Genomic DNA, 27,697 nt, shown 5'->3' on the forward strand with positions numbered 1-27,697 from the left:
AGAAACCATAAGGGTAATCTGAAAAGAGAAAAGCTGTTAAACTTGCTGGTTTTTTTTCTTGCTTAGGATACATTGTCACTGAAAGTTCTCTAAACCTAAGCATGCAGCTTGGTCTGGTTTGTGTGTGTGAAGCCAAGATAATGCCACCTGAGTACACTTTAAAACAAGGATGTTAACATTCATTTAAACAAATCTTACAATGCACATTCTTGTTTGCTCTGATTGCACATTTATGATTTAGTTTTCTTTTTAGGAGAAACACTGTCCACACAGGAAAGCGTCTTCAACTGTATTATTCACAAGTATGTGCTCTATCAGTGTGGCTAACATTTTAGTAGTTATTATGCATAAGTATACATTTCTGCACTTAACTTCTAAATTTGTGACCTGGCTGTGACTGGTACAGGGCAGATCATGACTCCTCTCACACAGGTTACTCCTACAGACTGCTGCTACAAATTTATGCCCAATATACCCATACTCCTCTTTTTTTTTTCTGTTCGGATGTCATCAGCACACTGTATGTCTCCACTACTTCTACTTTTATTTCCAACATTGTTGAAAATACATATCCGTCAACACCCATATCCCTGTCAGAACTGTTACTCTGTTTTTGGCTGACTGTACTACATAGATACAATGTTTCTACCACATTTTTTTCCTTAAAAGAGATGAATTTACATTTGCTATTGGAAATTTGGAATTTCATGACTTGTGTGTTTGAATTCTGAAACACTGTGTTGTATACTTATCTTTTGCTTTGGGCTGACAATAGTGTGATAAACTTGGGCATTATCAAGTTTAACCTCTTGACTGGACAAAAGAAGTGCAATAGCTCTCTTTAGTACGCTATCTCTACACATAGCTATGTGTATTTAATAATTTTCATGATGATAGTTCAGCCTCTTCACTGGTTAGGTTGTTGTATATTGTTTCAAGGTTAACAATGACAAATAAATAGAGGTTTTTAACAGGCATTTTCAGGGAGAGCTTTTTATGTAATTACATTTCATTTTATTCTTCAAAATACAGAATAGCTCTTCCTTTCCCATGATCAGAGATCTACTAAATAGCAACACAACAATACATATCCTCTTCTTGCTGTGTTTTAAATGAACCGGTCCAATCCGCACAGACACAGTTTGTTTCGTTCCCACAATAAGGCAAAGATGTAAGTCACATATGTAATTAAACTAATGCAGAAATATTTTGAGGATTAAGCAATGTATCTAGGAAAAGATTACTATAGATGCTAACATTATTTGGTGGAAATCACACTAACTGGAAACATCCAGTGGCTCTTTACTGAAAGGCAACTTACCTGTGCCAGCATATTTGTCTGTCATATTGATATCAATATCCAGTTTCAAATTCAGCATAGTCCTAATGACATCGTCACTGCCTTTCCCAGCTGCCCACATGAAGGATGTTCTTCCCTCAAGATCTGAGTCATCTTTTACAGAAGGATGTTTCAAAAATACTTCAACTGTTTCCTGAAAAGACATACTATTGAAATTAACATTAAAAGGAATCTGTAACAAGAAGAAACTATTGTGTCTCATTTGGCTGTTTATGAAGCAAATCAAAGCTTCCTTTTTCCTTTTTATGTTTATATAGACTAATAGATCAACAGAAGCATTTTATTTTCTACTACGCCCTTTTCCTCTTCAACATTCATAGCCACATCTTTAACTGTGAGTTTAACACTGTCATTCATTTTACATTCTTTTCTTTTTAGTGTCAAATATCATGTGTTCATCATAAGGAAGTGAAAGACACTGCTATCATTGTGAAGAAAGCTATGGGGAATGGGAAAAATATTATTGGCTTATCACGATATTACTGCAATGTTAAGATGCTAAAATAATTTTCCTTCATAATACTTCTCTGCCGTATTTTTTTTGCTTTAAACCTGAAAATGACTACACGTGCAAATCCTTTAGCTTGCTTAACTCTCGAAGTCTGACCATTCAAAAAAACAAAAAACAAACAAACAAACAAACCAAAAAAACAGGACTTTAGGAGAAACACAGACACATTTCCTAATATTCAATTATATTACATTACTAATTACTGAAATGTTGTAAGTAAAAAAAAATAATTAAGAAATTCTTTACACTTGTGTCCACTTGAGACTTTCCAATGTAAACGTCAGACTAAAATCTCTCTTTAAATTAAAGAGATTGATTTAAATAATTATTTCTTCAAATGCTGTGTTTGTGTTAAGCTCTCAGCAAACAAATCTACCTTCTTAGCCTTCTGCTAAATTCTTAATAAGTCTCATAGTACAGTAAGGGTAAGGTAATCACTGCTGGAAGAAAAAGAATTGGGGGAAGGTTTTTCCTTTTCTATCTAATGGCTTACAAATGCTGTGTATCTAACAGTTGGTAAACACCTATTAATAGTGATGACTGAAATCTGAAAAAAGTGGGATTTATTATTTTATAAGATTTTTTTTTTTAAATTTTAGTGTTAGCACTATTTTATCCTTTCCTTCATGTGACCACAAAAGAGCTCCATCACTGCCCTGTGTAGGATGAGAATTTCTTGGCTATAATAAAGCCCTGGCTCAAATGCTTAAGCTAGAATCATGAAGGTGTTTAAGAGGCTAAGTCCAACTGATCAGTTGATTTTTTTTAATTAGTATTTATAATTTCATCCCTCCAAAGAAGTAAGAAATTTCTCCTTTATGTTAATGTGATCTAAGATCTTAACATCTTTGTGAATTTGGGTCCATATCTGAACTACCAGTTTACTGTAAAAAGGCCCAGCCAGAAATAATGAGGAATGTAAGCATTAAGCCTTCCACATAAAACAGCATGGGTTTATAGCTTTGTGTACTCACATTGACCACCGCTACACCTCAGATACAATCGGCGACTCATTAGGCTAACAACTCAGCACCCTACCAGAACTCTGCACTGCTTGATATCCTGCAAAGTGAAAAGCTGTAAGAAGGCTGGACCTTTTCAATACTAAGGCACACATTCTACAAGCATAAATAAGTAATATTATTTTTCCGTTAAGTTTTAGCAAATCAACCTTTCTTTTAACTATGCTTTTTTTTCCTAGAATTTTTAATGGGAAAAAGTGGAAGAAAATCCCATACTGTTGTAAGAGTTATTTTCCAAACTGAAGATATCACAGCTTGAAAACCAAAATGGAATGAGATTAGAACAGGACTGTCAAGAAATCAGAAAATAAAAATATTAAATCATTTTAATTCTACATGTATTTTGTCATGAAAAACCACGTGTTTTATCTCTATTAAAAATGTGGAGAAAACAATAAAAAACAACAAAGCTGAAAAACAACAGTAAAGGAGGGAAGTAAATTTGGATCCTTTCATCCTGTGCTATCAAGAAACTGAGAATTACTAAACATTCAAAAAATAAGACATGGGTATCCATATTTCACTTAGTGGTAAATCTACACAAGTATGTGAAAGTGAAATATCTTGGATATCTCCATAAAAATAATAAAAATAAAATTTACTCCTGCATTCTGCATACTAAGGTCAATGCTATCAGAATACCTGCCTTCACACATGAAATTCAGAAACTAAAAAAAAGGATGTCAGTTTGGATCTTTTGTGGGATACAAAGGACGTGTAACCCTTGGGCAGCCTATTTATGTTATGGTTATGTTATGGTTATGTTGGGAATTTTTTCTTCTTATAGCTATTTCTTCTATAATAATCGGGGATAAGTTAGTCTAAAGAATAAATGCTTCACCTAAATTAATTGCAAGCTAAGTCTCTTCAGTCTCAAAAAAAAAAAGGACAAAAAGGTCAGAGTGAGTACATAACCTGAGGAAAAACAATAAAGAACAAGATACTGAATTCAGTAAAACTGACAGCAACCAAAATATTTACAATAAACAGAAAAGATCAAACTTTCTTCTTCTTGTTACAGACGAAGAAACATCTTATTTTAATGGAGAAACAGACCATGCCTGTCCAAACTTTGGCAGTGTGAACAGAAGAATAATGTGGTTCTCAAACCATAAATATATGGATGCTACTGCCAAAACAAACAGGGATGTGTCTCCACTCAGTTGTTTGACCACGTATATGGAATGCAGTGGTGGGAATTACTCTAGGATTTTTATGTAATAGGAAAAAAAAAAAAAAAAAAAGAGAGAGAGAGAAGCTCCAGACAATTGAGGCATGCATCAACATTGGTGCTTGGATCGCATCATCAGCCAGCAGAGGCTTGTATATCTGTTTGAGCCTCTCCTGTTTCATTTGTCATGTAAGACAGGAAACAGTAAATTCATTGTAAGTACACAAGATTACAAAAGAATGTCTGATTCTATCACCTATTCTGCTTCCCCATAAAACCCAAAATATGTCAGTTTGGCTGGCTGGCGGGATCAAAAGGCAGTAACACAATGAAAATGTTTCACACAACTAAATCAAGCTCCAAGAAATAAAGCCAGTATGAAAAATTATTTTGTAGGAATGTATCAATACAGAAAAGAAAAAAAAAAATAAAAGCATACAGGGATAATCACTATTTTGTAAATAAAAACATTCTATCTTTCCCATAGATCTTTCCCTGTTTAAGAGTCTGATTCAGACTAGAGAGAAAGGCTTTTACAGCATAAATATTTTAGGTATGTGAGTCAGACCCAAACTGTACATACCACATCATAATAATGGACAATAGTCAGCATCACTAAAACATTCTGTGAAAATGCATGAATTACAAATGAAATGGGCTCCAATGAAAGTCTAAAATAAAAAAATAAAACAAAACAAAATAAAACAACACAACTCTATGTTTTTACTTAGACCACCTTCAAAAAGAAGAAAAAAAAAGCCATGTTGGTTTCACAAGGAAACAGAGGCCTGACAGCTGTGGTATTAATATACATTGGTCAGCTGCCTCTTGCAGTAGTTCTTCTGAAAACCGTTCAAGATACAAAGATACTAAAAATTTATTTGTTTTATGAAAAACAACATGTTGGTGGCAACAAAGACAAAATTAGTACCCCTGTTAAGAAAATGGTGCAATATAAACTATATAACTACATTAATTAGGCACTAGATGACCCTTTATGTAATGGGAGATCATGAATAATACAACTGAAGAAAACTTAGACTGAAGCTCTTAACTTACTATGCATGGCATAATTCCACTGTGAGTGACAGCTCATTGTGAAAAGAGCCTTCCTAGCTTCCAGTGCTTAAGAACTACTTCTACAACCCCTATGGCCAGCAGTTGTTAAACTCCTGGCTTTTTTTACTTAGCTCTACCGTATCTGATCTTGCTCTGGACAAAAATTACATATTCTACCAAAATATGAGAATTGGGCTGCCTAAGAAACCAATTTTCTTTTTAGTCTTTTTTTTTGTCTAAACACTGAACTTTAAAAAATACGGTGATCGTGAGGAATTGTGACAAAAGTTGTTGCTCTTTACCCATGCTTTATGAGACAACAGCTACATTTATAATAGCAAATATTAATTAGTTAATCGCTTTTTTGAAGTCGAAGTCTGGTCTGGCTGTTGCTGAAGCAGCTGTGTGAATCCTTATAGGGGTGATCTTCCTCTAGATACCTTATAACTGCTTGGATTTTGCTGAAATCAGCCTTAAAAAGCAAAAGCACTGTAAAATAGTAGGTGTCATTCTACTTTCCATTGAAGTACCAAGGTGAGTATCGTGTGCTCTGATGCAAACATATAAATCGAAGGGCCTTTACTAATAAAGCAAATTTTTAAATTTATTTTTAGTAATTTGAAATTAAACATGTTCATATAATTACTAGGAAAACTCTGAACTAAGCTTGTGCTGACACTGTTTACAACTTCAAAAACAACTCAAATGCTTTGTTACACTGTAAATATTTCAGCAAAATACACTTACTTTACACTTAGGGTATGTACTACTTACAGCAAAGTTGCTCTGTGCCGCATAATGTAGAGGAGTTGCACCTTGGCTATCAGATGGGATAGTTCCAAACTTATTTCTTTCTAATAAGAGATGGACAATCTGAGCATGACCTGAGAAAAATGTAATAAAAACACGTATTTATCAAACCCTGAAGTTAAACACTTCCCTATTAAAAAATCAGAAGAAAACGAACAGACTTCAATAAATAATGTTTGTGTTGTAGCCACAATGGTCTAAACACTAAGAGAGAATCATAAGACTTGATAATCGCACTGTTAAGCCTGGCATGCACCTTATTCCCAATAGTATTCCAGTTCCATATTCTGTACCCTCATTTCTAAGGGACGCCTACAAATCAGAATGATGAATGACTAGGAATGTGTCCCAAGAAAGATTTTATACTTCTTTCAAAAGACAGCATTAGAGCACTTCTTTAAACAAAGAAACCAGCATTAGCTGGTCAAAAAAGTGCAATATTAATATTATAATGAATGAGGTGAGTATGTCCAGAAAAAGCTTCTGATGATTCAGCTGAGATGCTGCATTTGACCGACAGCCAGTCAGAAGCAGAAAAGTCAGCATAGACTAATAATGATGTCAATCTGTCCATCATCCAAGCGTGGATTCTTTATTCAGGTTTTATTCATACAAAATTTCAAGTAAAAGCGTACAGCAGAATCTGGAGCACAGTCTACTACTACCAGTTGCTATATCTGCAAAAACCACCAAGCTGACACACACAGCTCCTTCCATTAAAAGATTTGAATGTCTTCAGATTAAAATCACAAAACTGGGGAGGATGGGTAAACTTTATATCCAACTCACAGACAGGAAAACAAAGACCCAACGTAGTGTATTACTATTAAAATCAACTGATCCTCTCATATGCTTTCTTCCACAGGCATATTTAGCTCACAGAATATCTTAATAATTTAATATTTTAAAGAAGATACTGTAAGGCAAAAAATACATAAAAATCCTTTGACTTTACAAGTGTAATCTCCCAGTATCTTGTGTGAGAGCAAAACAGCCTATTTTGCATTATGTTCCTTTTGCACAATTGACATAAATTGTTAGAATAAATGAAGAAAAAAATAGGTCAACTAGCCATAGACTACTTAATGGAAACAATAATGTTATGAAAATGTAGCTTTGTTACAGATGTAGTATGTAGCTTTTCAAAACCTAAGAGGTGAAGGGCTAGACAAGCTTTCTTTTGCAGAATAGCTCTTTCAGACCTTGTATGTATAGAAGGATCAGAAATGAGAGAAAATGGTCAGCTTGTGTCAAAAAGGATGAATAGTCATTTGGGATTTTTTTTTTCTATTTTCCTGAAGGACATGGAACCAATAGCTTTAGGGCGTACAGGAAAATTCTTCTTTCCTTTCAGCAATGAAGACAAGCCTGGAACCACAACACCACACGCTCTGTCTCTTCCTACCAAAAAAACACTATAGAAAAGAGGCATAATGTTGCTATGTTCTTCCCATCTCAGGACTATTAAACAGGTGCACTGAAAGAAGCTGGTTCAGAGTGCAATCCCAGCAGAAAAACCACAGGAGTACAGAAACTGGAAAAAAGTTGTCCAAACTTTGAGTACACAAATAGAAAAAGAGCAACTGAACTCTAATCAGGACAGGAGGTCTACCTAAATCATCTATAAGAAGAAAGACTTGAGGGGGGTTGAAAAAAAAAGTTGTACTTGGTGAAACAGTAAATAAACTGGTGCAAAGACGGATCTTACTAGAACATTGATAGTTAGATTTTCCCAGGTAAACACTGAAACTCCATTCTCGAGGTCAAGAACTGTCATTTCTGCAATACTTTTACTTAGAAGAGATGCAACTTGGGTGAGACTTTCACGTACCTTCACAAAATGAGAAATACCAGGAGCAACAATACCATGAGGTACAGTCACACGCAACCTAGCAACCCATCACCTTTAACAGAATATCTGCACTGCATCCCCGCAATACTAAAAAACTCCTACTATTAAGACCATTTAATAACATCATAGACCCGTTGAGATCTATATACAACATGCAGTATGTAACTTTAAAAAGAACCCTAAAAATTAATCATGAGTTACCAGTAAGAAGTTCCTCATGGGCATATGCCACTTAGAGACCTCATCAAGTTCGCAGACACTCTGGTGGTCTTGGCACACCTTCCCCCTTTATCCCACTTTGATAAGACACTCCATTTTTCCAGCAGACAAAATTCTCTCTTTAAACACAATCAATTTCAAAACACGATAAATATTGCTTCTTGGACAGAAACAAGTGATAATGACTGTTTCTTTGGGGGACTGATCTGAGGACACTTAAAATGTTTCACAATTTCTCTGTGGAAATTCAGTGTACTAACTTGAATGCAAATGCAAATTTGAGAACTCAAAAACAAGCAATCAAGCAAACAAACAAACTACATGTATATTGTCACTGGAGTCGCAATAACTCGTTCCACCAAACAACTTGCTTCTTTCATTGGCATTTTTTGTCAGTAGTGTCCCAAAGGATCACAGGGATGACATCTGTTAAAAGGGGAGTGAGAATGCTGGAAGATACTTTCTTCTTATCAAGCACTCCATTTATTTTTTTCTTTCTCCGCTGAGCAGAATGGAAACGAGGAGGTCAACTTTCAAACTTGTATTGTTTTTGTGCCTGTCTTTTTATGAGGCTCATTTTCCTGTATTTAGACCATTTATATTTAATCAGGTTTTTAGCTATTTTGCAAAGATTCAGTTTTGTAACCTGTAAAACCAAAGAGCACAGAATTCACATATGTAACATCATAATTTACAGAGCATCTGAGTCTCAGGAAAGTAATGTGAACAGAAATAAACTTTCCCTGAGTAATCAGCAACAGCATAAAATAGAGAAAAAAATCTAACTGATCATGTTTTGGGGAGGAGCTGGAGTAATTTTTGCCATTATTTTTTGCCTTTGCAATAATATTTCCTTTACTCTCTTGTGAGGGCCACCTCATTCAGTGCCTCTTAAAGAGGACACTAGTAGAATTGAGCAAGATTTCCTGCTAAGTCAAGTGAAACTTGATCTTTTTTCTATTTTTCATAATAACAAAGCAGCATAACTTGGAAGAAAAATAATAATACAGCCAATGATACAAGCCTGAGGACTGTCTGGATACATAATAGTTTTGCAGAAACAGACCTGGGGTCCTGGTGGACAAGCTGAACAGCAGTGAGCCCTACTGACTGGCAAAGGACAACCACAACTGGGCTGTATTAACGAGAGCATAGCCAATGTGTTGAGGTAAGTTGATTCTTCCCCTCTACTGAGTACTTGTGAGACTGGATCTGGAGGACTTTGCACAGTTTTTGGCCTACCAGTACAAGAAAGACATTGACAAACTGGACTGAGTCCAGCGGAGGACCACCAAGATAGTTAGGAGGTTGGATGGTATGACAGATGAAGGGAAGCCAAGAGAGCTAGATCAGTTCAACATTAAGAAGAAAAGACTGAGGAGAGATCTCATTCCTACAGCTGTCTGAAGGGAGAACATAGAAAAGATGGAGCAGGCTTTTCTCAAATGTATGCAGTGATAGGGCAAGAGGCAATGAATACAAGCTGCAACAAGGGAAATCCCAGTTTGATAACTGGGGAAATCTATTTCACCACGGAAGTGGTCAAATACTAGAACAAATGCCCAGGAAGACTGTAAAATCTCCATGTCTGGAGATCCAAAAACTCAATTGAACCAAGGCCCTAAGGAACCTCAACTAATTGGGCCTGCTGTGAGCAGGGGCTTTCACTGGATGACTTGCTTGTGTGCTGCAAACTGAAGTAGGTAACAGATAAACCATTCACACAGTAGAAGCTCGTCTATGCTTCCAGATTATCTAGGAACTTCAGGGTGTCTGCTTCTGAGGGGGAAAGAGAGATTCTAGAAGCTTCTAGCAAGCTCCAGCACTGTCTAAGGACCCATCAGCTATTCAAGGAGTGCTCTGACACTTTGCCAGTTGGACTCTCTGACCCATCAGACTTCAGATGACTCTTGACTAGTGGGTGTAAAGCACCCATTCAACTAATATTAGGGAGAGACCTCTATAGCAGCCAGGCCTAGGCTTCAGCTCTGAGAAGCAGTAGTTTCCACAGCAATGTGCACAGACGGGTGAGCAGGTATGGCTGGAAATTCTGCTGATGGCCATGTGCAAGTGCTCCACAATGCTGGTCATGATCTCCAGAACCAATCAAAATTATTACCCCTGGCACACAGTGGACTCAACCCTAACAGAGTTCCAGAGAGAGAATGTCTTGGCCTGCAGGGAGAGTCCATTCCTTCTGGCTAAGGCTGGGGCAGCAGAAGATGGTATCCCTGCCTGCAGATGGAATTCAGTTGAGAATCTGTGTCACCACATTAAGGAGTTCTGGGAGGAAGACAGCGGTACTGTTCTCTCCACACCAACCAGAGGACCAGCGCAGATAGATGGGCTATTCATGAACAAGCAAAAATTGGCTAGGGATGTGACATTCAGCAGTAGTCTTAGTTGTAGTGACCATAAAATTGTGGAGTTCAAGATCCAGAGGGAAATGAGGAAAGATGGTAGTGCATTACATACCCTGGACTTCAGGCAAGCAGATTTTAGTTTATGCAGGAAAACCGGTAGCTGGGAAGCCATGGAGGCAGTTGTGAAGAGAAAAGAAGCTCACAAACATTGTTAAGTATTTAAGGACAGCTTCCTCCATGCTCTAGAATAGTACATCCCAATATTTAAGAAAAGAAATAGACACACTAGAAGACTAACTTGGCTAAGCATGGAAGCTGTGACAGAAATCAGATGCAAAAAGGCTATACGGGAGGTGGAAGCAGTGACAGGCTACTAAGAAGCAGCTTATAAACATCACTTGGGCACATAGGGATGGTGTCAAGAAAGACAAAACTCAAATGGAGTTGAGACTGGCAAGGGATATCCCAGCTAATGAGCTGAGCTTCTGCCTCTACACTGACAGTAAGAGGCTGAGCAAGGAAAATGTGGGCCTGTTCTGAATGGTGTGGGTGATTTAGTGAGAGCAGACACAGATGAGGTGGAGGTACTCAAGGCCTTCCTGTCCTCAGTCTTCCCCAAGAAGGTCTCCCAGGACTCTGCTTAGAGAATGGATCAAGAAGGTCATACCTGACCAACCAGATTGCCTTTGATGACAAAAGGACTGGATCTGTGAAAGGAGGGAGATCAGCAGATGTTACTTACCTTGACTTTAGCAAGACATTTTACAGTATCTCCCACAGTACTTGTGCATCCAAGTTAGGGCATTACAATCTGGGAGCATGGATCACCAGGTGGGTATAATGCTGGTTGGATGGAGCTCAGAGGACAGCAATTAATGGGTTGTACTATGCCTGAATACCTATAACAACAAACTATCTCAAGGATCTTTCCCATGATCCATCCCACTGAACATCTTTATCAGTAACCTGGAGCAGGTGACCGATGACAATCTTAGAAAGCTTGCAGATGGATGACACCAAACTGCAAGCATCAGTTGATATATTCAAGGGCAAGGCTGCCATCCAGAGATAACATGACAGGCTGAAGGGTTGGGCCAACAGAAACCTTGTGAAATTCAGCAAGGACAAATGAAAAGCCCTGCACTTTGCATCAGGTAAGCAACACTGCAAAAAAGGACCTGGCAGACAGCAAGCTGGATGTGAGCAAGCAGCATTGTCCTAGTAGCCAAGAAAGGTAACAGTATTCTGGGTTACATTAATAGGAGCACGCCCAGAGGCGAGAGATGATCCCTGCTTACTTAGCACTTGTTACAACATACCTACAAAACTGGATCAATTTTTGAGCTTTCCAGTACAAGAAATATGCTTGCAAACTGGAGTGGGTTCAGCAGAGGGCCAACGAGATGGTAAAGGGGCTGGAACAATATTATTATGCCTGTAATTCCATAGTCAATACACACATTAGACATCAGCATTTCAAAGTGCAACAGAAATTGTCTTTGAGTAATTGAATCATACTGCAAAGAAGGAAAACAATCCCCAAAATCAAGGACTCGGTAAGGTGAATGAACATACAGCCTCAGCAAGAATCAGTAGATAGTCAATTGTAACTTTAATATCCTCAGAATTTTTACAGAAAGTGATGAGCTTATCCACTGATTCTTTTACCAGTCAAGATTTTTAATGCCTCATTGGAGGAGGAGAGGCTGAAATGAAGCCAGAATGATAAGTCATTAGGCTCAAGAAATGGGTTATTTGATGTTGACAAATCATAGTCTGACAAGTCTTTTAAGCACTTTGCCACAAGAAAGCCAGTGAACAAAAGATCTTCACAGTCACTCCCCGACTCATTACAAAGTACTGTAAAGGATTCTACTATTTAAAGGTCTTGTTTTTATAAAATTAATCACATGGATGATTAATCCTGCAGCACTTTGTGTGCTTCTGGCTTCAACTTTGCTGCAATAGCTTGTCTATGAACGATACAGTGAATGAATATCACATGCGATGCTAGCTCTGCAACTTCACCCTGGAATTCATTTTTTTTAATTCCAGTTAAAGAAGCCACCCGGTCACTGGTTCCACAGTTTTTCCATAGACTCTGCTTTTATCAAGTCATTTAATGTTGAGAATATATCTTCTCTTGTACATCTTCCCTCTAGTGGCTCACAAAGTAGTTCTTTGTCTACTTCATTATTGAAGAATAAGCTACCAAATACCTAAAGCTGAGACAGTTAGAAATATCTGTAATTTCATTCAGTTGTACCACAAACCTCCCACACTGCATAACTTGCTCTAGTATCTGTTTCTGCAGATCTTCAGCAATGTTTTCTATACTTCTTCCAACAGTATTTGCTGACAAAGGAATGCACTTTAGTTTGTTGCCATATTGTTTTCCACACACTATTTTACCCATTTTTGCCACCGCAGGCAGAACAAGTGTTTCCCCAACGGTATGCAGCTTTTTGTTTTCCGCTATTAAGCAACAAACAACAAAAGAGGTTGCCAAAGATTCATCATTTAGTTTAGTGAAATTTTGTAAAGCACTGGATTGTTTATTACATGACTTGAAACACTGTTGAAAAAAATGTAGAGGTTTGTCTTCATGTTCTTGATGCTTAGCTTTTTAATGTCTTGCTAGTCATGATGGCTTCGTACGACCATTAGTTAATTTCTCAAGGCACCTAGGGCAAGGTTCATTGTTAACTATAGCAGATGTCAGTCCATATTTCAAATAGTCTTATTGATAACTGGTAATTTTTTGTGTATTATTACCCCAAAAATATTATATATTATAGTCTTATTGATAACTTAATAGACTTTGATAAGACTTTGATAAGTCTTAATGATATTATAGTCTTATTCATAACTGGTAATTTTTTTGACAACATATTGTCAGATTTAATTAGATTGTCTTTGTTTTTACCTCAAAAAGTGGCTGATGGAGAGTCCCAGGAATAAAAGAAGCATCAACTCTGCCATTTTCTTTACGTTTGCTTGTATTGGCATTATCAGTATTACCCACAGCTACTTTGCAGGTATCTTTTAAAGTCACTTGTTTATTTTATGAGTGGTAGTTCAGTAAAAACTAGATAATATAACCTGTAAAACTACTTAACTGGGTACATGCAAACTGCAATGCACCACAATATGCTGAAAGCAAATGAACAAGGGAAGACACAAACGATCAACCCCTCTGCATTGTGGAGTGCCAACACTTCTCAGGGCATCTTGCAAGTTGTACATGACTGTCTGACATACAGACTGAGTAAGGGTGCCAGTGTCAATTCATACAAAAATTCGTAAAGTTTTTTTTTTTTTTTCCAGATGAAAAATAAATATAAATAGAAGTTCTGATATTTTTTTCATGCGCCTCAGTGCAGTGTCTTTGGTACAGTCTGGCGTGTATACATACCTCTTTGGAGGCCCTGCTCTAGAGTACCATTTTTTTTTCAGTCCCAATTTCCTAACAAAACAGTTTTTTACCTACGAACACGCAAGAACATCTCACACACACTAATTGTTACTAAATCATGAATATATATAGCCTGTTGAGAAAATGCATTTTACAGTGCTTTGGAGAATCTGGAGCTAAAGAAAACCAACATTCTACACACAAACTTCTAATACTGGTCTAGCAAAAACTGAATATTATTGTTCTAAGAGATTAGTTAGCATAATGCAATGCCTTAATTAAATAAAAAACAGATACAAAGATTAAACACCACAATCAATTAATAACTAAACAACTTCAGCATTGTCCATTTTACCAAGTAAGGCTGCCCAGTGAAGAGGAGTTCGAAACAAGTTGTCGTAAGATGTCACATTGCAGCCTTCATAGGAGGTCAGAACATCAACAACTGCCACATTCCCATCAGCAACAGCAAAATGAAGGGGAGTTCGTCCTTCATAGTCTTGCCAGTTAAGCAGAGATTCCGTAGGTGCAGCTTCCTTTAAAAAAATACAAAATTCAAAAAATACTTAAGACAAAGAGAAAAACTCAACAGATATTTTGAGTCTTACAATAGATATCTTCTATAGAGCCATCCTTGTTCAGTAGGATATAGCTCTCCAACCAATAATTTTTTAATTTTTTTTATAGCACAAGCTATTTTCAAGTATTTCTTCTGGAATTTTATTTAAATATATATTTAACTATTGTTCAAGATCTGATTTTCAGTACATGCCCTGTGGTATTGTCAATCTGTGCAAGTGACTCCTTACACAGATACATAAAAGATGATCCTCGGGCTCTTACGAAAATAACTGGATCTTCTTACTTGATTTTCAAAGTTGAGATATTTTGAAATATTCTACATATTTTTCTCCTAGGACAGCCCCCTTTTTTCACAAGTTAATCTTACAGCTTTCGTTATTATTACATTTCTAGTATTTTAAAACTACATGACTATCCACCAGAGATGTCAAAGTCTCTAGCTAACAGGATAGAAATAAGGGATAGTACTTCTAATGAATGTATCTACTTGTAATGACCTTAATTTTGAACATACAAAATCTTTAAAAGTATCATGATCAGTCATATGATCATATAACGTAGAAATTAATAGATATAACTTGAAGTTTCATCACATTTTCTTTAAAAATATGCTAGATTACTTTCATGTAAGGCCTGCAGGTATATAGTTTCATATTACGATGATTTCTTCTCATCAACTTTTTTCTAAACAGATTGCTCTTCCTGACTTTCTTTCTGAGGCAAATAACAGGTACAAATGAACATCATTTTAGCACTGCAGAGATCCACAATTGGAGAACATGATAAAGCCCCGTGAAATATTAGCTGTAAAACTCGTTTTCCAAGAAAAAGAAAAAAAGAAAAAAAAAAGAGGTAGCTCTAAAAACAACAGTAAGCCAAACAATAGAAATTCAGGATGCAGGACACCAAGCATCTAGAGCAGAAGTAATATGTCAAAACAAGAGATTAAATAAACTATAGGGAGCAAGTCTGCTGTTTTATCTGCAGTGATTCAAAACAACAGCTCACTGAAGTTGTGTGAATTCTGTGCAAAAGAGAAAAGGAACATAGTCCTGAGATTTTTAAACCATACTGACTTCCAACAGTAGAGTGGGTCTCAAACCATGATAACCAAGAAAAATGATCATCCTGAAAATACTGTGCCACACCATGCCCCAGAATATACTTATGAAACAGGAGGGAGAGACTGTGATCAGTGCAGCTTGTTAATGAAGCAAAGTGAGTTCTTGATCCTTTTCTCATTAAATTAATTGCAACTTTTAACATATTTGTGTACTTCATAAAGTAATGTAGGAAAAAATCACTTGTATTTGCATTATTTGAAATGCAGTATTACATAGAAAATTAACACCTAACACTGAGAACGATAAATCAAGTGGCAAAAAGTCAGGATATGGTTTCTACCCCAATATTAATCTACCAAGTCTATACCTTCTATATGTTCTATTTATTAGATTAGCTCCAAATGTATTTATTGTTTAAAGTTAGTTACATTCCTTAAATGCAATCTGGCTACATTAATACTGCAGTAGTAACCTACTTTGCAATGCCCTGATTCTTTGTATCTTGCTGTCTTACTTTCAGAAAATGTCAACTTCCTAATATTTGATTCATTTTTCTGAAGTTAAATATTTACTAACTTTCTACACTGCATGTAGCCACTATTCATGTTCCCTATTTTACATATCTAAAAAATTGGATGTCATTTTTTAAATCAGTAGCATTAGCCGTGTTTGGGGAGGCAAAAAAAATTACATACTTGAAACATATTGTAGTTCATTACCATATCTAGCCACTAGCACAATAACAGATTTTCTATTAAAAACATAAGTTGATAAATGTGAATCTCTAACTAAAAAGAAAATCAAAATTAAAGTTGTTACATGCACAAACCACAGTAATCCAAGCATGAATACCACTATTCTAGTAAGCATTCAAAAGCATTTATCTGAGCCATTACAGTGAAAAGTGAAGTCTTATGCTCTTCCCTAGCTGTAATACTGCTCAAGAGAAAACTGTTACTATGCTTATTTCCTTTCTATTCAAACTGCTCAGCAGGGGGAGTATAGAGCCCGCTGCAGGAAAATCAGAAGCAATCTTTGAGAATCACTTAAGAATGACTAAAAATGAATGAAGACATGCACAGTTCTAACTGCACCAGAGGAAAACCTGTTTGAACAAAACAGGAAAAAAAAAAAAAAAAAAAAAAAAAGAAGAAATCTTCTTTTCTTTACCTATAATTTATTGATGTAAACTAGAAAGCTAATTTTTGAACCTTCCAAAGCACAAGGACATATTAAAATACATGACTCCTAAAACTCCTGGCTAAAAGCCACAGGTGTTCCACAGAACATACCCCTGTAATCCACAGCATCACTTTTCCAAAATGATATGAAATCTTTTATTGACAGAGTCACTATTTACATTCTAGTCTAAAAGTACCCATGTTTTTTGACCTTTTTGTCCACTTGAACAAAAATTTTGTAGGCCTCTTTGTGCTTACATTCAAGAGCATAATTTCTTTGTGTTATAAGTGCTTTATCTGTAAAACTAGCCACAATTAAACTGTCACGTTACATTAATACCTTAAGCACAATACACAGAAGAACTGAAGCTACACATTCTTTCTGCAGCAATTAGAACAACGGAACGTAGGCAACAAAGGAAAGTGTTGTATAAATAAATGTCATGTCTCTTACCATGAAGAATAAACAAAGAGAAGAGATATAAAACAGAGACAGAGTACTAAGCAGTTGCTTCCACCATATTAATGGAACCTTATTCTGTTCTTTTCTCCTTAAATCTTCCCAACGTTTTTCATGTAACCAAGCACTGCTGAATCTGGAAAGGTGGAAAAGGAAGTTGACCATGAGAGGATCTCCAGATTACAGTTTCTCCCTACTTTGCATGTTTACGTCCTAAAAATTTCATTGGTTCCATTTTCACTGTATGTCATGGATTTCGATAATAGATGTAACCAATTGCGTATAACTGCCACCAGTGCAAACTGAACTTACTTTTTCAGCATTCAGTTCAGCTCTTTTCATTATTGCTTAGTTTTACTATCCCAATGGTATAAGTACTGTACAAATATGAAACAGAACGACAATCCTTACTAGGAATTTAAAAACATGAGACAACAAATGGATGCATACAGATGGCAGAGCACAGAAAAATCAAGACAGTGTTTTTCAGTATCATAGACTGTGGCCTCAATAAAACCATCAGCTTAACTTTTGTTAAGGTTTTGTAAAGCAGCACTAGGCAGTTCTGGGTAGGACACTGGAGAAAAGTATTTTTCTGTGGAATTCTTCCACAATGTTAAAGATAACATTACAGAAACAACAGCAATGCTATTTTTTGTAACTTAGTCAACAGACTAAGACTGCCAATGCAGATTGACCAGCAGCAGACATCAATATCCAACTGCTATCTGAACAACAGCACAGAGCTTACAGCACTCTGTGATGAAAGCAAAGACAGTTTGTGTTGGATGTGACAGAAAATGGAGAGCACCAGTGACATTGTCAGAGTCAAAGGCCTTTTGCGCTACTATCACTACAAGACTGTACTAATGAATTTAGAAATTCCATTACGTAAGTTAAGACACAAGATGACAGAAATTTTAACTGTATGTGTGTGTACATTAGAAACATGCAGGAAGAATTTGAAAGAGTACAGAGTTAACCTGGATGTGAAGACTGGGGGAGGAATGAGGACCCAAGGTAATGCTTGGGCAATAGATCTGGAGCTGGGTAATATGATGAAAAATAACTGAGAAAGTAGGGGAGGATTGTGAGCTCTGATTTAGCTGTGTTGACTTAACACTGCTACATAGGTATCTATAAAGATAAGTAGGAAAACCACATCAGTTTGGAGAGATGACAAGATCATACCAAAGGATTAAACTTGAAGGCCCCACCAAAAAAAAGGTATTTATACTTAACACCACATTCAATCTACAGACAGATTATCTAGTAACAATGCTTCTGAATCATCAACTTTCACAGCATATCCTGTAAGCTAAATTACTATTTCATTTTAACTTGTAATATACTACTCCCGTCAATAAGCTTATACAGGTGGAATATAAAGAATACAGTTGATGCATAAAAAAAGACTAGAGAGAAACAAGAATGTGCTCTTTTAGCCGTCAGAGGGGAAAAGAAATAAACAAAAAAATAAACACTTTACCATGGTCAGGATTCTCAATTACCTAAAGAGAATCTCTGAGAACACCTTGAGAAAGATGATAAATATTTTTGAACTTTTGTAATGCACCTGGCTGGGATGCAGCTAACTTTCTTCCTAGTGGTAGGTATGGTGCTAGGCTTTATGTTAGTGACTAAAATAGCGTTGACAACACACCTGCATATGGCTATTACTTACCAGTGCTTGCACAGTGACAAGACTTTCTCTTTCATGCCCTGCCCTGCCCTGCCCTGCCCTGCTCACTGTCTCCTCCCAATAAGGAGGCTGGGGGTGAGCAAGAGGCTGGGAGGGGACACAGCCAGCACAGCTGATCCCAATTCCTTACCATATAACATCATGCTCAGCAATAAAGGCTCAGGGAAAGAAGAAGGAAGGGGAGGGGGAAGAGAGATTTCATGGTTATATCATTTGTCTTCCCAAGCAACTGTTAAGCATGCTGAAGACCTACTTTCTAGGATGTGGCTGACTTCTGCCTGCTGATGGGAAATAGTGAATAAATCCCTTTTTTGGCTTTGCTTGAGCACGTAGCTTTTGTTTTTCCTACTAAACTGGCATCCTCTTCAACCATGAGTCGTCTTGCCTTCCTCCCCACCTCACAGGAGGGGAGCGAGCAAGTGGTTGTGTGGTTGTTTGGCTGTTGGCTGGGGCCAATCCACTGCAACTTCTAAAAACATTTATCTTGACTATCTAAAGTTTGGAAAAGTCTAAATTTTAATCCAGCAGTCCATATCTGCTTTTTAGCAGATTTAAACAGACATGGAAGTCATTATAGTTAGCTTACAACCAACACGTGTCTAGTTCTGAAACTCATTTGAAAGACAGAGTTACAGGGAGACTGTTGTAATATGAGAGGAAAATTTAACTGAGACTTCTGTACCCTTCCATGTTAGTGAAACTCAGGGATTTTACAAAGAACAAAAATTGAGGTGGAAATCAAGCTAAGGACATGATTTTAATGTACTTATTATGGCAGTGTAGGAAATGAAACTAGAAAATCTGCCATCAACGAAAAATTATTTAGTCTGTACAGAAGAAATATTTGGAAAGTCTCTCAATAAACTGATCAAGGGCTGACTGATGAATGATCAACTGTTTCCTAGAGTTCTGACAAAACAGACAAGATTTGATATTTCAGTACAATTAACTAGCAATAAACTTTCAAATAATGAAGACAAGACACAGAACAGAGAATTCACTGTGCAAGATGTAACTGAAATGAGTAATGTGACTTGGACATTTTAACCAGGAGAGCTTGCAATCCCTTCCTCCCTCCCTCCCCCACAAAATGAACAGTTAAACACATCAAGCTAATTAAAAGAATATACATAAACCATGATTTAGAGCAAAGATATTCACCTATAGAACTAAGAAGAAACTCCCATCAATATAGCAAACATATCTAAGATGACTTCTTAAAAAATTATCGATATTAAAAAAAGCAAATGATTCAATTTTCAAAGAGCCAGTGGACTTGAATGAAAAATTTCAAGAAACCAAAAATGTTTTTATCACATTAAGTAATGAATAGCAAAAAGACATGATAGATTTTCTTACCAGAATACATTTCACTGTGTGAATCGCACTAGGGTCTTTGTTGTTAGCTGCCCAGTGAAGTGGGATTTTTCCTTCAATATCAGGGATTCCAATATTTGAATCATGTTTTATGAGAAGTTTCACATGCTCTGGGTTATTGTAGTAGGCACTCCAATGCAATGCAGTTTGCTGGAACACAATATTCACAAGTTTTACAAGCATGGTGAAAAATAAATACAAGATGAATATTAAAGTTTGTTAGAACATGAAATATGATTTAATTATATTTTCACAGAATGAAAGAGTATTTGAGGTTGAAAGGGCTAAAAGAAAATGTCATTATCACTACAATATGGTTTGTGTAGCCTGATTATTTGTTTTACTAATGATCAACAAATATTACTGAAGTACAGTAACTCACAACCCAAAGAATGGATGTTCTAAAGTTACACTTTTGGGGGATGTTGCAGATTCAGTGCAGTCATGGAAGTGCTTCAGGTAGGTAATACTGCTTAGAACAACACTATTCTCTCCATATAAATCCTACAATTCTTTAAGTTCTTGTGCATAACATGAATAAACCATAAACCTGCCGCAGTTACCTTAGAATTCTGAGCTGAGTTCAATTCCAAAACATCTGGAAACCAGAGATGGAGGGTTATCAAATGATTAGCACTGATATCACTACATTGAAAAAATACCTCACGTAGGGTAAAGATAACAGTCCTGGTATTTTTCAAGTATGCAATAGTCTCTCAATACTGGTTGCTGGTAAGGGACATTCTATACAGAGAGTAGACATTAATCCCAGGTACAACCAGCTTTAAACAATGCCAATCTTTTATTATATTAAAATAAAAAGGATTGATAGAAAATAGAATACAAGTGCCTAGGGTGAACGACAACTCAGAATCACTGGAGAACAGGCTTTAAAAAGACCTGAGCAATAGGTCCATATACCTAAGTGAAGAGTGGATACTCACAGATCTTTGCTACTGAGGCTTGAATCAGGTCTAAGCCATGCCATCATACGTGACACCCACACTGAGAAGTTGTTATGCTTGGGATATAAGTATTTCTGGTAGCAGACTGTTTGTATGAGGGTTTCTTGGACTACGGCAAGACAATACTATCCATAGGGCAATAGTAGCCAGTAGGGCAATGTCATTGGGTGCAGCAATTTCAGGCCTGGAGAAAATATTGGATCTTGGTATTAAGCAATCATGTCCACGTTAGAATAATCACTGGAAGCAGGTTTCAACACCAGAGCTGAACTATACAGAATTGCAGTGATTAGTTTGGTCTCTCTTAATTTTAGAAAACTCTTGAAATGATAGGAACTGATGAAAAAGCATATATTTTTATAAGCATAATAGAACATAATCAAAGCATAATAAAAATAAAAGCATAATAAAAGATTACTTTTTTCTAGAGGAAGAAGGCACTGAATATTGACACTGGACTTGGATTCATCTTGAGCAAAGGTTTTGACATTGTCCTTGATCACTCAGAATTCTATACATTGAGTATTACTGAATCTAATGTATTTTGACCAACGGTAGTCCAATAAAACATCAAAAGGCCACCCATAATCCTACTGCTAATACCTGGCTGCCAGTGGCTTTTTACATGTATTATCAATGTTCATAATTATATGAGCAAACCAATGGGTTTTTTTAAACAGTGAAGTGCTAGTATATTAACAAGTAATCTATTGATCAGACACCTCTCCCAACTGACACGTAGCAGAGGGCTGTAAGCAGCAGAATGAATTTTATTTCTCCATCCCTCTTCCCTTACCCTCATCCTAGCAAGATATTACGTGGCACTTTGATTTGAAAACAGAGAGAAATAACTGCTGCAGGACATTTGTGTCTACGAGTGTGATACCCTGGATTAGCATCCTTGAATAGTGAGACAGAATGTATGAGTTCAGTAGCCTATTCTTAATGTCTCTGTAAAGGAGGAAGGCAAAAAGGAGTCTATTCTTTGTGTTTGTTGCTTTAAGCTGTTAGCTTTGTACCATGGTAACATAGTACGATACTGCAACCTTTCTGTTGACTTGGTAGCTCACTGAAAAAGAGCTCATTCTGACGCATAACTAGAGGGGCTGCAAGAAAAGGTCTGAAAACTTACGCTGCACACAATTACATACAGCCTAGCATCGTAAAACATGTTCAAACCATCATAGCCTGTCAGGATTTGAACTGAAAAATTTCTAGCAGTAGAAACCCGTGAAAAGTTAACATATATTATTTCTTAGGTGGAGCTGATCAGTATCCCTAGAAACTGACACACACTATGAACACAGAAACTTTTGATTACCAAGAGACCAAAGCAGTCTTTCTTTACTGACTTCTCCCACTTAGAACCTCCTTTTCAGCCAATTGCCTACACACAAATAAAAGACACTCGTTCTCTCTCATGTTCAGGAATTATATTTGACAATCTTGATGCACAGAGTTGCAGCAAGGGAAATGAATAAGCGATGTACCCAACGGGGTCAAACTTGTTGGTCTCTGTCCCCAAGAGTGCCTTTCATCAGCCTGAATTCCATCCTTGCTACTGTGACTACTCATGACAGGAACTGGAATAAAAGTGCTGTACATTTTGTGGAAAATCTGGCAATGCTTTTACACTGCTTTGGAAATCTGCTGAACAAAAGGCACGGTTCCTAAGTGGTTTTGGCTGGTCTCCAGATACCTTTGTTAATTAATTAATGCGGTCAGGAAGTCAGCATGACGTCTCCAGAACGACTGCTGTAATTATAGCCAGGGTTTCCATGATACATGTTAGAATATCCTGGAAGGCAAACAGCTGATTGCTAGGGCACAGGCGTTCAGCTCTATTGTCTGGAGGGGACAGGAGGTTCATTTGGTGGAAACTGGGCTTGCAGATGTCTTATCCTGCTTCCTTCATGATAGGATTTCAGAATTTAAATAGTAACACCACTAGAAAGTCCAGTCCTCTTCACTTACTACATCCTCTTATGACAGAATGAAAACATAGTACACGAGATATGAATGATGTGCATTCACTGAGGCCGGTCTTGCCAAACTGGTACGCTGAACAAGAGGTGATCCAAGTACACTTGATCAGGGCACTGACATTTGAATAAGTGGTAGACTAGTGCCTGGTAGGAAGAGTTTTTGCATGATTTCCGAGATCACTTACAAATTGTATGGAGGACACATTTCTTATGAATGCATAAAAAAGCCTCTACCATCAGTAACAGCTGTATCCATGCCTATCTTGTCAATGGTAGTTCCTTTTTTTTTTCCATTGTTTTCCATTTGCTGTCTACATTCACAACGTCTAACTTTTTGTTTCCATATCACTGGGGGAAAGTTTGGGCTCAGGAAACGCCTGTATCTCTGGATTCTTCGAAAGAAGAAGCCTCTTTCAGATTTTAGGATATGTAAACTGCTTGAGCACATGATATTTGAATCACACATTCTCAGACTAATAAATCAGCAATAAGAATTACTAGAAATCTCTCCACTAAAGACAATATGATCATCTCTCAAAGAGAACATGCATCAAACATGCCAACAAGAGGGATGAATGTTTCATTCAAAATCAATGTGTTCTATGCCTCCTCATACCCCTCCACTCATGCTAATAGAGGCAACCGTTGCACCGAAGTTTCAAATCATACATCGCTAAGCACTCAACCTTAAGGACCACATTGATCACAAAAATCAAGTTATTAAATGCTAAAAAACTATTCTTTCTTTTAAAATGAGTTAGCGTGTCATTACTGTGGGTTAGCAATCATCTCTGTAAAAAGAGTAATAATAAATCAGTTGTTTAAGAGCTGTATCATTTCTAAGATCCATGATCTGTTTTGGCTGGTCATTTTAATAACAGCCCTTTTTAACAAGCATCGGTAGATTCTTCCTGAGCATCTTACAAGTCCGTGTGTTTCTAAAGCAGGCTGGTAATTCTACTGATGGGTTAGAGCATGACTTGACTTTGCAAAGGGACATCAGCAAACTCATGAGATTTGCACTACATATAGTGTATAACCTCCCACATCTTTGTTCAAGAGTGGAATTCCAAATGGAGCCTTTGGATTTCCAGACAGATAACAAAGGCAGATGAATATCCATTTCACATGTAGAGTTTTTTCCAAGAAAAAGGCAAGATAAGCCTATGCTATCCACATTCGAACAAGGAACACACTGTTACAGAAAGACTTAGACTGTAAAACTCATGGAGTGTGAGTATAAGTACTCTCAACATGACCATCAGTGAACTAAGTACAATGAACTTCTACATATTATCATCAGGAAAATGTTAATATTTCTAATGGTGATCACTATAATACCCATGTTAGGCACTATTTCACATAGAAAAATTTTCTTAAAGTACTGAAATAATTTTTCACTCAAACTGTTTCATGTAAATCTAATTTCTAAAGCTGCTACAAGTATTGTCTTTAGGTAATATTTTTACCTTGTTTCTGTCCTGGGTATCCACTTCTCCAGGTGCCATGTGTTTTAACAGTAAAGCTAAACATTTTGGGCTTTTGTGACGTGTAGTTAAATGTAATGGTGTCATATCCTCTAAGTCCTTCTGCATCCAGTTCCCTCGACGAGCCAGTAAAAGTTTCATAAAGCGGTAATTTCCCTGGGTAAGGAAACATATGAGAAATGTATTTCAGTTTATTAAACCAAATGGTTATATTGTTTAGATATATTTACTGTTGCATCACAGCACTTTAAAAAAAATATAACAAAAAAAAACATCAGCAGCTCTAGGCTTTGGAAACCTACAATAAATATTAAAACAAACAAATAAACAGTAGCTCCTGATTTTTAAGTTTGCTTTTCTATTTGCTATCAGATATATAACCTCCTGTAGGAGTGTGTGTAAGACCCAGTTCAGTAAGACAGAAAACTCTGCAATACTGTCAGTTTCTCAACGGTTTAGTCTCCAGAAATACCACGTACAAACCGAAATAAAACCATTAGATGTGGTTTCAGCAAGACAGACAGGTATCAGATGAAGAACATAACTAAACATGAAGACCAACTACAGTTATTAAAACGAGAGGAAGAAAAATAACATGGAGTGATTCAGAGAGAGATAAAATGTACTCATCTGAATGAGTAAAACATACATGGAAAAAAAGTGATTGTTTCTTACATTTTTAAACAGAGAAGTGTATGTGAGTTTTGATCTACTGTATGCATGATGAATGGATGGGACAGCTAGCCTTGTAATACTCGTTTAAAATACCTAACACTCTGGACTTACTAGGTTTTCAAAAGACATACGGTAGAAATGCTCCTGTGACCAATAACTGAGGGTGGATCCCAAAGAAAACAATTTGGTTCTATTTCTCGACTCATTGAGGAAGCCTTTCAAAAACTGAAGATATAATCATGCAATCATTAAGAAGCTGTAGCAAGTTAAGGTATAACCAGACTTGATTTTCTACTGCCCCTTGCTTGGAGGTTTTCACACGTAACTGAAATGCTACACAGGATATATTGATGCTTCCACTTCAGTACTGAGCCTACTGAGTTTTTCTGAAACCACCCACAGCAATAAGTTTCAGTTGAGGACCAGTAATAGACAGCTGGAGCAATAACTTACTAAAGCAAAACATCTAGATCTAGAAAAGCTTGCGTGATCATATTCTAAACATCCCCACCCCCCTGCTACCTCAACTTTCCTAAAGAGAAAGGAGTGTGCTGTCTTACAGTTTTGCTCTCTTAAGATTTCCCCAAATACTAGCTTTTGCCAATTTCACATACTGACAAGTTAAAATATCAATTAACCACAAATTACACAAATTGACACACAGATCAATAGAAGTCATGTCTTTGGATTCTTTTGCTTATGAATGACCTGCAAATTAACATATTCCAGTCTCTTACAATACTTTCATAAATCCTGTACGCTAACTTAGCCCCTTTGGAAAAACAATGAAAAAAAAAAAAAAGGTAGCCATGTAGACAAGCGGAAGCAATGCTAATGAGTGGGGGCATTTCTGTATACCATAAGATTCAAAATTGTGCATAACTTTGTCAGCATAATCATAGAATCATTTAGGTTGGAACAGACCTCTAAGATAGTCTGGTCCAACCTTTAACCTAGCACTGCCAAGCCCACCATGAAACCATCTCACTAAGGTTTAATAATGGAAGTGCAGAGATGGGCCAAAGGATTCCAGAGGCACCCATAGTATCCAGTGCCAGGGCATAAGAATATTTCTGCTTCCTTTTTCATAGAGTGGTACAGCAACCATAAAGATTGGAAGGGCAGTTTTCACGTGTAACTGTTTTGGTCTTTTTCTAATAAAAATAGATGAGTTGAGCTTTATGTGGGCATAGCGGATTTCACCAAGTATGCCTAAAATATATGCGTGTGATATTTTTTTTCCTGCTACATTATAATTTAAAATACAAAACAGGGAAGACAAATCATGAATGAGGTCAGACAAAATACCCTCTTCATGCTTCTACAGTTTGTTGTCATTGACCCTTGCTCTTCAGTGAAAGCCCTACAAGAAAAGTCTGCCAAAACCCACACCACAAACCTGCCTGAAAATGCAAACTTCTGTTGCCAGAGAAAGCACAGCTACTGAGCTCTTCAACAACATTCACAGCAAGTTCAGCGAGTAGTGAGTAACTAACTCTTTTTTTCTGTTGGGTGTCAGGGGAAGAATAAGGTTAGGATTCTGTTCTTTTAACACTCAGACGCACCAAGGTAGGCACTGACGTACAACTGCAGAACTGCATAATGTCTGCACAGCTACTAATCCATGCAGAACACATTCAAAATGAATTAGTGATACATTTCAGAATGAGTTAGGGGTAAGAAACCTCATTATTACCACCATATTTTACAGGTAAATATAAGAAGATTTGGAAAACTCATTAAAAAGAAAAAAAAAGCTAAAATTGCAGTGTATCATGCTGTGGTTGGGAATTAGACTGGGGAAGACAACACTAAATAACTTGAGAGAATATTAGTCTTGGAAGAAATATAGTTGCTATTCTCCATCACAGAGGATAATGCATTTGTTTTGTTTTCAGTATTTCCTACTCGATGTCCATGCATACATGTGAAAGAAAAAAACTTGATTTTCTCTTGTTTATGGATACTTATTGGAAGATTTACAAATATACCATGCCTTTAGAATGAATTCAGCTGATAAGAAGAGTGAAAGATAAAAGAGAATACATAAAACCTGGGAAATGTGCATTTTTATTATTAGAGTTTCATTCTCTGTACTCTTATTTTATTTCTGCTGTTACCATTTTTCCACAAGTTACTACTATATTATTCTGTTGCATGCTTAGCTACCAACAAATCCCCCTCCTTAGGAAATTAATCTTTAATAAATCCTTTCATTCTGAAACATGAAAGATACTCTTTCTTCCAAATGATTTAAGACTGTTTATTAAAACATCATCATAGACAACACCAATGTAAGGACAACATCCTTTTATATTACTTAGTTGTAATGATTTTATTCTTACCCTTACTTCTGACTGCTGCTCTTTTTCTTTAGTAATACCATAAATGTTGCTGTGTTTCTTTCACCCACTAGAAAATAATTCTGTCCTTATTA

The 27,697-nt window shown here is 36.6% G+C and overlaps 1 protein-coding gene across 4 annotated transcripts in view; it reads right to left on the reverse strand.

The window, feature by feature from the left end:
* Positions 1–27,697, reverse strand: part of INVS (inversin) — a 93,505-nt gene that overhangs the window by 32,868 nt on the left and 32,940 nt on the right. For 2 of the 4 annotated variants that reach the window (XM_040549401.1, XM_040549400.1), the window contains exons 3-7: positions 24,568–24,741; positions 20,131–20,298; positions 14,138–14,318; positions 5,898–6,007; positions 1,322–1,493 (exon numbers count right to left, since the gene is read on the reverse strand). In XM_040549401.1, coding sequence (XP_040405335.1) covers positions 1,322–1,493; positions 5,898–6,007; positions 14,138–14,318; positions 20,131–20,298; positions 24,568–24,726 — 790 coding nt within the window. In that variant the 5' untranslated portion in view covers positions 24,727–24,741. Of the gene's footprint in view, positions 1–1,321; positions 1,494–5,897; positions 6,008–14,137; positions 14,319–17,063; positions 17,206–18,753; positions 18,791–20,130; positions 20,299–24,567; positions 24,742–27,697 lie in introns of those variants that run through there. The other 2 variants (XM_040549402.1, XM_040549404.1) reach the window with 2 other exon arrangements.

Source organism: Cygnus olor, chromosome 2 (assembly GCF_009769625.2).
Source record: "Cygnus olor isolate bCygOlo1 chromosome 2, bCygOlo1.pri.v2, whole genome shotgun sequence".
Lineage (NCBI taxonomy): Eukaryota > Metazoa > Chordata > Aves > Anseriformes > Anatidae > Cygnus > Cygnus olor.